The 12864-nt window shown below is 47.2% G+C and overlaps 1 protein-coding gene across 2 annotated transcripts in view; it reads left to right on the top strand.

Annotated features, from left to right (window-relative positions):
* LOC116906564 (tubulin-specific chaperone cofactor E-like protein) overlaps positions 1–12864 on the top strand; it is a 143779-nt gene that overhangs the window by 96700 nt on the left and 34215 nt on the right. For both annotated transcript variants that reach the window (XM_032909277.1, XM_032909278.1), the window contains 2 exons: positions 1160–1733; positions 7071–7672. In XM_032909277.1, coding sequence (XP_032765168.1) covers positions 1160–1733; positions 7071–7672 — 1176 coding nt within the window. The remainder of the gene's footprint in view (positions 1–1159; positions 1734–7070; positions 7673–12864) is intronic.

The following is a 12864-nucleotide window of genomic DNA, read 5'->3' as shown; positions in this document are numbered from 1 at the left end:
ATGGACATGGATCCCAACATGGTGGCTTTTTTTTTTTTTTTAACACGATTGACCCAAAATGAGACTCTAGCAGGTGGAGAAATGGAGTCAGGTTGGAATTCTCTGGATAAGATAGCATGAAATTCACCGTCCATAAGAGCAAATCCTCAGAAAAGGCTATGTGCCAAGCTAAACCTTTCCCCTGAAATGGGTCGCAGCATCGCCTCTACCACATAGCTCTCGAAACTTTACAAGGCACAGAAGTGTTAAGAAACCTTCTCTAGGGACACACAGCTTCCAAGTGGGATTTAAGTGCGAGTAGGCTGGCAGCTGTCATGTACGTGCTTTGTGCTGTAAGATCCCTTCTGCAGGTAGAAGGAAGTTCATTGGCATGGGGTGCATGCTGTGCTGCCTCCTATCCCTCTGACATGGGCTAATACACCCATGATCAGGTGTTCCGGGCTCATTAATTCTGGAAGGAATCTTGGAAGTCACTTAAAGCAATGTTTAATTCCATAGAAGGTGCCAAGGGGCTAGGTGAGGGTCCCGTGGCTGATTTGGCAGAGAAGAGGTGGTGCCAGGAAAGGACCCTCCCTTCTCTCAGTTGAGGGTGAATTGAGTGGCATTTGGAAAGCGAAAATCACCTCAAGGAGGTTACGAGATGCATGTCCACAGAAGGAAAAGGCTGTGTTCTCAGCCCCTTTAGTAAACTAACAGACATCAATCTAGTAAAGGAATAGCAGAGATACAGATGTGGATGGACATCTAGACCTTAGCTCTCCTCTACGCACCCCATAGATTTTCCTGGGGCACAGGAAAATTAAAAATTGATGGTAGAAGAAGGAGCCCAAAAGGGTGGAGGAAGGGCACTGTCTGGGAAACGGCGCCTGAAGGGAGGTTGGCAGCAGGGGAAATACCGCCCCTCAGGACAGGTCACTCAGGGTGTCTGTGTGGGACTAGCTCTAGTGGGGCACACTAAAATAATGAGAAAATGGGCACCTCAGAAGAGAAAAGCAAGCTTGTGAATAAACCATTGGTGTTTGTGTACAGTTTACACACAGCATCAGCTCCTGGGTATTTTCAAGGAGCTGGCCCTGGCACAGAGCCGGTCTAGCCAACCACAGAAGCACTGGGTCCTCTATGGTCTCTGCCCCTGACAGCAGTGCTTTTTATTTTTCAGCTAAATGGTCAAGATGTGGAACTACCCTTTTTCCATCCTTCGGGGAGGCTGGAGATTCATCGAAACAAAAACAGCACAACTGTGGAGTCCAAGGGCGTGGTGTCTGTCCAGTACTCTGATGTGGGACTACTCTATATCCGGCTCTCCACCATGTACTTCAACTGTACTGGGGGCCTGTGTGGCTTCTTCAACGCCAATGCCAGCGATGAGTTCTGCCTTCCTAATGGCAAGTGCACAGACAACCTGGCGGTGTTCTTGGAGAGTTGGACAACGTTCGAGGAAATCTGCAACGGCGAGTGTGGGGACCTGCTGAAGGCCTGCAACAATGACTCCGAGCTGCTCAAGTTCTATCGGAGCCGCTCCCGGTGCGGTATCATCAACGACCCCTCCAATAGCTCCTTCCTGGAGTGTCATGGGGTGGTCAATGTCACTGCCTACTACCGCACCTGCCTTTTCCGCCTATGCCAGAGCGGAGGCAACGAGTCAGAGCTGTGCGATTCTGTGGCCCGCTATGCCAGTGCTTGCAAGAACGCAGATGTGGAGGTGGGCCCCTGGAGGACCTATGACTTCTGCCGTAAGTTAGGGCTGCAACCTGGGGCGGTTATGGCTGGGGAAGCATTTTCCTTGATTTTCTAATCAGGACTTCTCTTCTTAGTGGGACTGAGCTCAAAGGGGAGTCTGATGGCTTGACTTTGGTCTTATTACCCCAAAACTAGGCTGTCTCTCAACTTAATTTTCATTTCAGTGTGTGGGGGGGGTGGAGAGGGAGAGGGAGGGAGAGGGAGGAAGAGAGAGAGAGAAAGAGAGAGAGAGATTGGAACACAGAGAATATTCGATGCCTTGTGCAAGTGTGAACTTCCCGATATGAGTATTTGTAACCAATCTTCTGCAAGAGCAGTGCATGCTCTTAATTGGTGAGCCATCTATCCATCTCCTCCAACCTTATCTTTTGAGACGGTGTCTCTTACTTAATCTAACGCTCACTGACTGCTAGACTCACTGGTCAGAGAACTCTAGACCCTACCTGTCTCTCAGTACTGGAGTCATAGTTACTCGGGCTTTTTTATATGGATTCTGGGGATCTGAACTGACCCTTAAAGTTTGTGTGGCGGGTACCTCATTAACTGAACCGCTGCCCAAGTCCCTTCTTTTCACTACTAAACACACAGTATCTTTTCATTGTAGAGCAGTTAGCCATCCCCTTGACTGGTGGTTTTATCTACAGAAAGCACAACCACCAGGTTAAAGGCTCAGAAACCTTTGTGATGGCTTCATGGGTACCTTCCCCTGGGGCGAAGAAGAACCCCATTCATTACGGTAGGGCACAATCAGCTAGGGAGCTTTGCAGGGTGTTGGAGATTAGCATTTCTCCCTGGGGCAACCCTGACAATTGGCTTTAAGACAGTTCCTTGTACTTGGCTCTTCATTTTGTCCCCAGAGTATGTGACCCCTCACGGCAGGGCGGCAGTGAAACCAGTAGTCATTAGATAACTCCCAAGCAGACAAGATACCCAACACCCGGCTTATCAGAAGCAGCAGAAGGGGAAAGGAGAGGCTGAGAGTGTGGAACTGTGCAGCAGACTAAGAATGGCTCAACTACCTCACTTTATCTCACTAAAAACTTTGCCCTAAACCATGAAGACACCAAGTTCTGAGTCTGTGTATCTCTCTGCCATAGTCCACCCTAAGTTTTATCCTTAAAATTTTTTTTAAAATAGTTCCAAAGTTACATAAAAGTTCTGAGCACCCCTATGCAGTCATTACCCAGGTTTAAATCTGTTGTATACAGTCAGTCCCTTTTGTTTCCTCTCCACACATCTACCAACCAACCCCCCACAAAAATTTAACAGTAATTTGCAAATAGCATGAAAATCAACCTCTGATACTGTGACCAATTACACAAAAGTAACCACTTGCAAAGAGAGAAGCATTATTTTTGGGGCAGGGTTTCAGCTCCAGGGTTGGTTAGCCCTATTGCTTCTGGGCTTGTGGTGAACGTACAGTGTGGTGAGGTTCATGTGAGCAAGCCAAGCTGTTCATTGCAAGAATAAGGGGGAGGAAGGACTAGGTTCCCACTCATTTCAAGGAGCATCCCTAATTTCCCAGAGGCTTGTGCTGGAGACCAAACCTTGACATTTGGGGGACATTTGAGATCCCAATCAGTCATTTCTCCCCACTAGTTCTTCAGTAGACAATCCCTGAGACGCAGGACATTTGCCGTACACTGTAGTGCAGTCATGTGCTTTAGGACATTTTATTTAGACTTAGTGTCACTCATGCCAGACCTCAGCTGTGCACCCTATTCAGCGTCCCGGACAGGCTCCACGTGCAGAATAAGGCTATATCCAGCCTGCCCCCTTGTGGGTGAGGTGCTTAAGTTTAGGCCAAAGCATGGATGGAATGTCTTGCCTGTAAATTTCCTGCGTGTTTTCCTCTCACGACTGAAAAGCAAAGGGTGGGGAGGATTTTGGCATGCACCTCTGCTTCTGTTTGTCAAAGTCTCTGTCCTGGCTCAGCACCTACTGTCAATCTTGGTTTGTGTTAAATCCTATGCACCGTGGTTACCGACTCACAGGTTTCAGGCCCAGTGCTGTCTTGCCTGCTCTACCAGTCAGGGATCGCCATCCCACCGTAGGCAAAGCCCCTCCCCCAATCTCTTCCACCTGTCTCTCAGTTGATTCACTCATCTGTTCACACCTCCTGTCTCACTGCATCTCATCAATATGTGGATTCTAATCTTTTAAGTTCCCATATTTCATATGTCATCTAAAAAGTATGTAAGTATGTTTGGTGTTAAACTTGTTCCTGTGTTTGGCCCATGGGAACCTTCAAACTGACCCCTGTCCTAGGCCATGCCTCTGTTTTGCTTTTCAGCACTTTCTTACTTTCTGATCAGGCAAGGGGGTCACATTTATCTCTGACTTCTCTCCTCCCTGGGCAGTGTTCAGCCTCCATATTAAGGGTTCCTACTTCCTTTTGGTGAGGGGTTTTGTGGAGGTCAACATCTAGGTACCAGTTACCCAGTGCTCTTGGGAGTATCATTGCTTTGCTATAGGCTCTTTCAACAGAATTAAACGCACACGCGCGCGCGCACACACACACACACGCACATGCACACACATATAAACTCACACACACACACATATAAACTCACACACACATACACACACTCACAAACACACATACACATATTTACACACTCACGTGCACACACACATGCATATACATACTCACATATGCACACATACACACACATGCACACACACAAACACATACATATATAAACTCACACATATACATACATACACTCGCAAACACACATACACATATTTACACACTCATGTGCACACACATACACACATGCATACACATACACATATGCACACACACACATGCACACACACAAATGCATACATATATAAACTCACACACACATACACATATGCACACACACACATGCACACACACAAATGCATACATATATAAACTCACACACACATACACACACTCACACACACACATATGCATATTTACACACACACATACACATACACACACACTCTCACACTCACATACACACACACACACACACACACACACACACACACACACCCTGTTAACCTCTGATTTATGAACTTCAGAAATCTGGTGAGTATGTGGCAGGCCTGGTGGCTGTCAACTTGGCAGAGAGTAGTTATGTCCCAGATGAAGCTTAGCTTCCTTCAGAAAGGACTGGTAACAGAGACCATGAGTCCTGAGGCTGAACTCTTTACAAAGTCACCTTCAGCAGGAGAGCTACTGTTCCTATCGACTGCCCTACTAGTGGGGACCTTGAAAGACTCCCCCAAATTCTCCTCTGTGCTCTGCTCTCCCACACTGCCTTTCTCCAACTTCACTGTGGCTTCTGACCCTGCTCTCACACCCAGCTTCCTGGCTGGATTTCATACATGGCATGGGATTGCCAAATTCCCTGTCCCAGATCTATGCTACTGCCGGGTCATCCTTGCCCGGCAGGGAGTGCTCACGGGTTGTTTAGCACTGTGTAGAGCACATATTGGTGGCACTCAGTTTAGCCTGACCCAGCATTGTGGAAATGGTTCCTCCTCTTCCTGAGAAAAACATGTCACCAAGCCTCATTCAGGCCAGCAGAATCAAAGCAGCTCTTGCAAATGTGGTTTCAAGGAGGGTTAGGGCAGAGGTGACCACACGGAGCCCGGTTTCATTTGGAAGAGGACGGGCTTACACCTGGCCTACCTGCCACGTTGTTTCTTTTAACTCCGATGAGGATGACCAAGTGTGCACATTAATCAGTCAGCTGCCTGAGTATCAAGGGCATTTTATGTCCTAACAAACGGATTAAGTTACAGCTACAAACAAGGAACAGCATCTTCTTTGAACTTGGAAACAGACAACCACGCTCTCTGTGTTTGGACATTTTTAGCCAACCCTCTCGTTGGCAGAGCCAGCTCCCCAATTAAGTAATTTCCCAGAGTGATTTCGGGGGCAGGGGAAAGTTTTATGACTCCACATCTCTATGTTCCAGACTCTCAGACAAATCCAGACAATGCAGTAAGTCATAAGCCACAGCCATTTAAATAAGTCATGTTATTTGCTCTCCCCATAAACCTGCAGTCAGCGCTGTGGCATTCATAATTTAGAGACAAGTGTGAAAATCCCTCTATCCAGACATATATAATCAGTGTTGAACTAGCCTTCAACTCCAAAGCCGTATGGTATTGTAGTCAACGGAAATGGAGAGAGTCCTTTAGCCTAGAGGAAAAAAAAAATAAACCATTGGCGTTCAGTCCTCAGCGCAGAACGATTGAGTTGGTCCTCCTGGGTAGAGCTATTATATCCATGCAATTTATTTCTCTGTAGTGTCCTTCACGTCCTTGGATTGTAAGACACCGCGAAGGAAGGATGGTATGTCTGAGAGCCGAAGAAAGTTCTATGAGCAAGCCCTTGTTTTCCTAGAGGAGTGGGGACCTTTGCAGATCGTTAGAACCCACAGGCTTGTAGGCAGACTTCTGTACTCCTGGGTTCGGTCCCTGCTCCTGTCAAATTGTCACCAGCCAAGGCATGGGGTGAAGTGGGTTGCTTACCCAGAACCTCACAGAGAGTGAGGCGCTCATGGTCTTCTATGGCAGAGACTTGATCCAACAAGGAAGGCTTCTGGGACAAAGTGTGACTTTGAAAAGAAATGTGAAAGAGTCACAAGACTTGGCTGTGAAGGGCACTATGCACGTGAGGAAAGTATGAGCAGAGGCAGGGGGATCACTACATCCAGAGCAGATGATGAGGTAAAGGAGACCTCAGGGTGCCCGATGCAGAGAAAGACAAGACCAAGAGAAGTATATTGGACCAATGCAATCTTCTTAAGAGAAAGATGTGAAACCAGAGCTCAGAGATATTCACAAGCCAGGACTGAGAGAGCAGCATTCTCAGGCTTCTATGGCCACAAAGCAAGTGTTTTTGTAGCACATCACACATGGTCTCCAGAATCTAAGCCAAGACACCCGTTTCAACCCCTGCCTGGTTATAGGTAGATATGTTGTACCACTGATCTCCCAATAGAATAATGATTAAAAAAAAGACTTATCTAAATCCAAATGGCTGAGATGAGGCACTCAAAAAGGCCTAGGAGAGGGTCCACATTTAGCAGGTGATCAGTATGGATCATAGACAAAGAATCTTCTGCATAGATGATCAAGTACACAAACAGAGCCTTGGAGTGTCCTCTGACCCTCGGTCATGCCAGTGAGGGTGACAGTATTCAATTCCATGGCTTCATTAAGCTCCTTGTCATGATTGCATGCACATATGTAGTCACACAGATGTGCACATACACATATACGTCTGTCTCTGCCCTCTGTTCATTTTTCAAACTTGTCTTCTCTTTGACCACCCTCAGCTCTTGAATGCCCGGAGAACAGCCATTTCGAGGAGTGTATGACATGTACAGAGACCTGTGAGACGCTGGCCTTGGGCCCCATCTGTGTGGATAGCTGCTCTGAGGGATGCCAGTGTGATGAAGGTTATGCACTGCAGGGCAGCCAGTGTGTAACTCGGAGCGAGTGCGGCTGCAACTTTGAGGGGCATCAACTTGCCACCAATGAGACCTTCTGGGTAGACCAGGACTGCCAGATCTTCTGCTACTGCAATGGCACAGACAACAGTGTCCACTGTGAGACCATTCCCTGCAGGGATGATGAATACTGTATGGAAGAAAGTGGCTTATACTACTGCCAGCCCCGTACTGATGCTTCCTGTATCGTCTCCGGCTATGGCCACTACCTCACTTTTGATGGCTACCCTTTTGACTTCCAGACCAGTTGCCCTCTCATTCTCTGCACCACAGGAAGCAGATCAATTTCAGACTCCTTCCCAAAGTTCATTGTCACAGCCAAGAATGAGGACCGGGACCCATCTCTAGCCTTGTGGGTGAAGCAGGTGGATGTGACCGTGTTTGGCTACAGCATTGTGATCCACCGGGCTTACAAGCACACTGTGCTGGTAAGTAGCAAGGGCCAACCTCCAGTTGATTCAGCAACTGTGGAGGTAGTATCCCAGGCCAGCTGGGTGCTGCTTAGCCATGGTGGTGCAGAATACAAAGGCAGTAATTGTGTGTTATGAGAAAGAGACCTTGGGGGATGTCTTAGGGTTTTACTGCTGTGAACAGACACTATGACCAAGGCAAGTCTTATAAATGACAATATTTAATTGGGGCTGGCTTACAGGTTCAGAGGTTCAGTCCATTATCATCAAGGCTGGAACATGGCAGCATCCAGGCAGGCATGGTACAGGAGGAGCTGAGAGTTCTACGTCTTCATCTGAAGGCTGTTTGCAGAATACTGGCTTCCAGGCAGCTAGGATGAGGGTCTTAGAGCCTACACCCATAAGTGATAGGGCTACTCCAACAAGGCCACACTTACTCCAACAGGGCCACACCTTCTAACAGTGCCACTCCCTGGCATATACAAATCATCACAGGGGATTTCTGTTGCTCTTTATTTCAGATCAAGAAACAGGCTCAGAGAGCAAAGGCTTGCCCAAGTCACAGGCACCAAAGTGAGAGCAGAGGCAGTGGGAGTCATACACCTTAGATCATAGCAGGGGACACCTCACCAAGGGCAAAGATCTAGATTCAAATCTAATGTTGGCAACCACTGTGTAACCATGGGCAATCCCATGGTCTTCTAGTGCTGTTGCTCATCTGTAAGAAACTGCATGGCTGGCACAGTCTGTGGTTCTCTCAGTGACACTAGTGCCCTCATCCGCCATCCTCTGTTGAGATCCACATGGCACCTGCCTGCTCAGGCCTCCCTGACCATTTCCATTCTCCCTGTTGGTGGCCGTAGCATCTGAGTTTCAGAGTCTTGCTCACATTTGAAGCATTGTGGGGGGGACTCTCCACACTGTCTTTACTCACGGACTCCCTGACCCTTTGTCTACCCGTTCCTCCATGAAGTCTTCTTTAGCCATGATGCCAAGAGTGTACTCCACAAATAGTCTGTAGATAGCGGCCCCATGGCAGAGCAACCCTCTCTGATCCACTGTCTTATCTGAGACTGATGCTGAAACCAGCCAGCTAGCCAGTAGACTCTGCAGAGCTGATTCACGGACACTGATTTAGGGGATGAACCTTCCTAATGTGGACCCCATAGGCCTGTGGTATACTCACAACCTCCAATTGGACTTCTTGGCATCTTGTAGACTTTCTCTTTGAATGGTGAAATATATAAAATGGACTAAGCTAAATACAGCAGGCTAGAATTACTCGAGGAGCCCTTCTGGTTTCTCTTCTTCCTGGGAATCTGTTAGCTTTCAGGAAGAGAAGATACAGCTTCTAGGACTGCCTTCGTTTTACAATAATTGGATAAGCTTACTTAGCATCTGAGGCAGCAGCCTTAGTATGTTGCTAGAATGCTTTTCTTTTGTTTCTGACAGAGTCTCACTCTGGTGCCCAGGCTGGACTGGAACTGTGACCCTTACACAGTGACGTTTGTCAAGTGAATGAATGAAGTAACAGTATGATCCCTTTCTTTTAAGGTTCCTGTGGGTTTCCTTCTGCTGCTGGTCACTTCTTTAGCAATCTGAGACACTGAATAAGCAAATGCACATGTCATGCATCTAGGTGTCCATGCCTCTCTAGGTGTGTGTGTGTCTGTCTGTCTGTCTGTCTCTGTCTGTCTCTGTGTGTCTCTGTGTGTGTCTGTGTGTGTGCAAATGTGCGTATACATATGTATGTATATCTGTCTCTGTGTGTATGTCTCTGTGTGTGTGTCTGTCTGTCTATCTGTCTACCTCTGTGTGTCTGTCTCTGTCTCTGTGTATGTGTGTGTATGTGTGTGTGTCTGTCTCTCTGTCTCTCTCTGTCTCTCTGTGTCTGACTGTCTCTGTCTGACTGTCTGTCTGTCTCTATGTATGTGTGTGTGTCTGTCTGTCTGTGTATCTCTGTGTGTATATGTATGTGTGTGTGTCTGTGTGTGTGTCTGTGTGTGTGTCTGTGTATGTGTGTCTGTGTATGTGTGTCGTATGTGTGTGTATGTGTCTGTGTGTGTATATGTGTCTGTGTGTGTGTGTCTGTGTATGTGTGTCTGTGTGTGTGCCTGTGTCTATGTCCGTGTCTGTGTTTGTAAGCCGCAGGTCAACATTAGGTATTTTCCTTTATTCATCTTCCTGTTATTTTTTCATTTTTTATTTTAGCTTAAGTGTATGGATTCTTTGCCTGTACATATGTGTGCTTATGCATCACACGTGTGCCTGGTGCCCATAGAGGCCAAGAGAGTGCAGTGGTCAAATCCACTGAAAGAGAAGTTACAGACAGTTGTGAGCCACCATGTGGGCGGCTAGGACCTGAACCCTGAGTCTCCTGGTAGAGTAGCCAATGCTCTTAACCATTGAGTTCTATCTCCAGCCCCAATTATTATTTTTTGAGACTGGCTCTCTCACTGAGCTTGGAACTCACCAGATTAGCTTGCCAACACAACTCTGGGACTCTCCTGTCCCTTTACCTCAGTGGTAGGTTTATAAGCATGTGCCTGGCATTTTATGTAGCTTCCAGGAACTTGTGCACAAACACTTTACCAACTACATCACTTCTCCAGCCCTGAGATTAAAATTCTAGCAGACATATATGACACCGTCTGTCCATTCCACTTTCATCAGAGGTTAAAACAAAGGTATTGTTCGCGTCATCAGAGCATTACCTCACTGTGCCCTCTCCTCTTTCCCTCATCTGATACATTCCCACACCTAGGTTTATACATTTTCATGCTGTTAATTATCTTTTTGATATTCACTACCCTTCCACTTGGTTGGCCTTTCAAGGTTGTTGGATGTTACTCCCCTTTAAAATACATTTATCTGCCGATAAGCCTTGCCGGGCTGCTTGACTGCATGCCCGCTTCCGCCTGGCCTTGCATGCTCTCAGCAGCGAGGTTGCACGGGTTTTCGGGAGGTTGGTTTTTATGTAAGTTCTTCCTAGTTATGTGCACACACCATTGGATTCTTGTCTTCATTCTCTTTCTATTGCTGTGATAAGCACTGGGACCGAAAGCAACTTGGGGAGAGAAGGTTTATATGGCCTTCGTCTTACATCCTCAGAGAAAGCCAAGGGAAGAACTCAAGGCGGGAGCTGATGAACAGACCATGGAGGAGACTGCTTACTGGATTGCTTAGCTTGATAGACATACATACATGCATACATACATGCATACATACATATGTACGTGTGTGTGATGTATATGTGTGTGTGTATACACATCATTATAAGCTCAGGGGTAGCACTAGGCCCTCTTACATCAGTCATTAATGGAGAAAGTGTTCCCACAGACTTGCCTATAGACAATCTGATGGATGAATTTTTTTCCAGGTGAGGTTCCTTCTCCCCAGATGACTCTAGCTTGTGTCAAATTGAAGAAATCAGGCAAACAAAAGTTACTACCTAGCTATTCATGACCACTTCATGCCACTCTCTCCTTCAGAGGAACTACTTCCCCACTTTTTTTGGGCATTAATTTTTCTTCCTTTCCACTGTGGGCTTAAGCCCCACAGAGTCAGCCCACCTTCCAGGCATGAGCCCTGTCTCAGTCTCCTGAGGTCCATGGATGGATGAGAGCCACGGGGGTCCTCTGCACTGTTTCTCAGTGTCAGGTCTCTCTTTTAAGGGTGGTCAGTTTTGGATGTGGGGTTCACTTAACCTACACGACCTCATCCCATCGTAGTTATGTCCTTCAAGACTGTTTCCCAGTATAGGCTACATTCACAGATACCACTAGTTAAGGCTTCCGTGGATCTTTCTGGGCTATAGGATGCTACTCACAACAGGGGCGCCTAGAGAGAAAAGAACATCAAGGATGAGGAGATAAAAGAGGTACGAGGACTCTGGGCCAGGACCCTTCTTCCTAAGTGCCATGCTGGGAACAGAGTCGACAGCCTTCAAACTCCTGACAAGAAGGCCAAAACAGGATGTACTGGAGGCCTTTTTACTTTGTGAGCCCATGGGATGGATTTAGCAGTTACTTTGAATTATTAATATGCATTACGGGACCTGCTTATTCAGTGATTTGCATTTGTTTCTCCTATGATGTTATTATTAGTCACCATAGCTGAAGAATAATGGTTGTCATCATGACAGAGTGAGAGAAAGTACAGGACCAACTGGATAGCCCAGAGCCCCAGGTCACCACCGCTGCTCTTAGAAATGGAGGGTGACATAGAAGTCACTCGCTGGGACATGAGATTCTTCTATGATTCTGACCTTCTTGTGAACCGAACTGTGCTGCAGGAAGTGAGAAAATCAACAAGGCTAAATGAAACTAGAAGTAAACGCACTCTCTATAGACCAGGCGGGGTGACTGAGGGGGAGCTGCAGAAGGTTAGCCACTGCAGGGACACTGCAGGAGCTGGGGCTTTGCCGGGTACAGCCCGAGCTGGACAGAGTCTGTCCCTCCCATGCCATAACCCGAGGTACCAGCAATCCACACCCTTCGTGTCCGGGAGGCCTCTGGGCCCCTCCCACGCTCTTACTCGGCTTTCAAGCTTCACTCTGGCACAGTTCGGTTCAACAAGCTGCTCTGTGCTAAGAAATGAAAAAATTAAAAAACCAATCTGTACGGGTGCACGCACATTCATGTGTTTGAGTATAAACACATACATTCCACAGCCTGCGTGTAGAGGCCATAGGACAATATTGCATGCCGGCCCTTGAATTCCACCTCGTTTGAGATGGTGTCTCTCCTTCATCACTCAGTGCACCAGGCTAGCTGGCCTGGATGCACCCATAGATTCTTTTGTTTATGCTTCTCGCCTTCCCACAGGAATACCAGATCAAGGACATGTACTACCCTGTTCAGCCTTCCGTGGATTCTTGAAATTCGAGTCCAGGTCCTCATGGTTATGCAGAAAGTGTCTTCTCAGCCAAAGATTGTTTTACACGACAGCATAAAAAGTGAAAACAGTAAAAATAATTAAGCACGGTTTCTCTCATAAGGGAGAAACAGAATCTGACGGGAGAGACAGCCTCTTAGCCGTTAATGTCAGTGTAATTACAAAGCCTGCAGAATGATCCATGCAGGGCCGTAAGACAGCAGAAGTCCTCTTGGTCTGTGTTAGGGCTTCTGAGGGGTGGGGTTGTATCGGAAGAGATGATGCAGATCCAAACCTGAAGGAGCCCATCTGCCATGAGCTGAGAGTGCCTCGGT

The sequence above is a fragment of the Rattus rattus genome, chromosome 8 (genome assembly GCF_011064425.1).
Source record: "Rattus rattus isolate New Zealand chromosome 8, Rrattus_CSIRO_v1, whole genome shotgun sequence".
NCBI classification, from domain to species: domain Eukaryota; kingdom Metazoa; phylum Chordata; class Mammalia; order Rodentia; family Muridae; genus Rattus; species Rattus rattus.
This window is presented reverse-complemented; position numbering and strand designations above follow the sequence as displayed.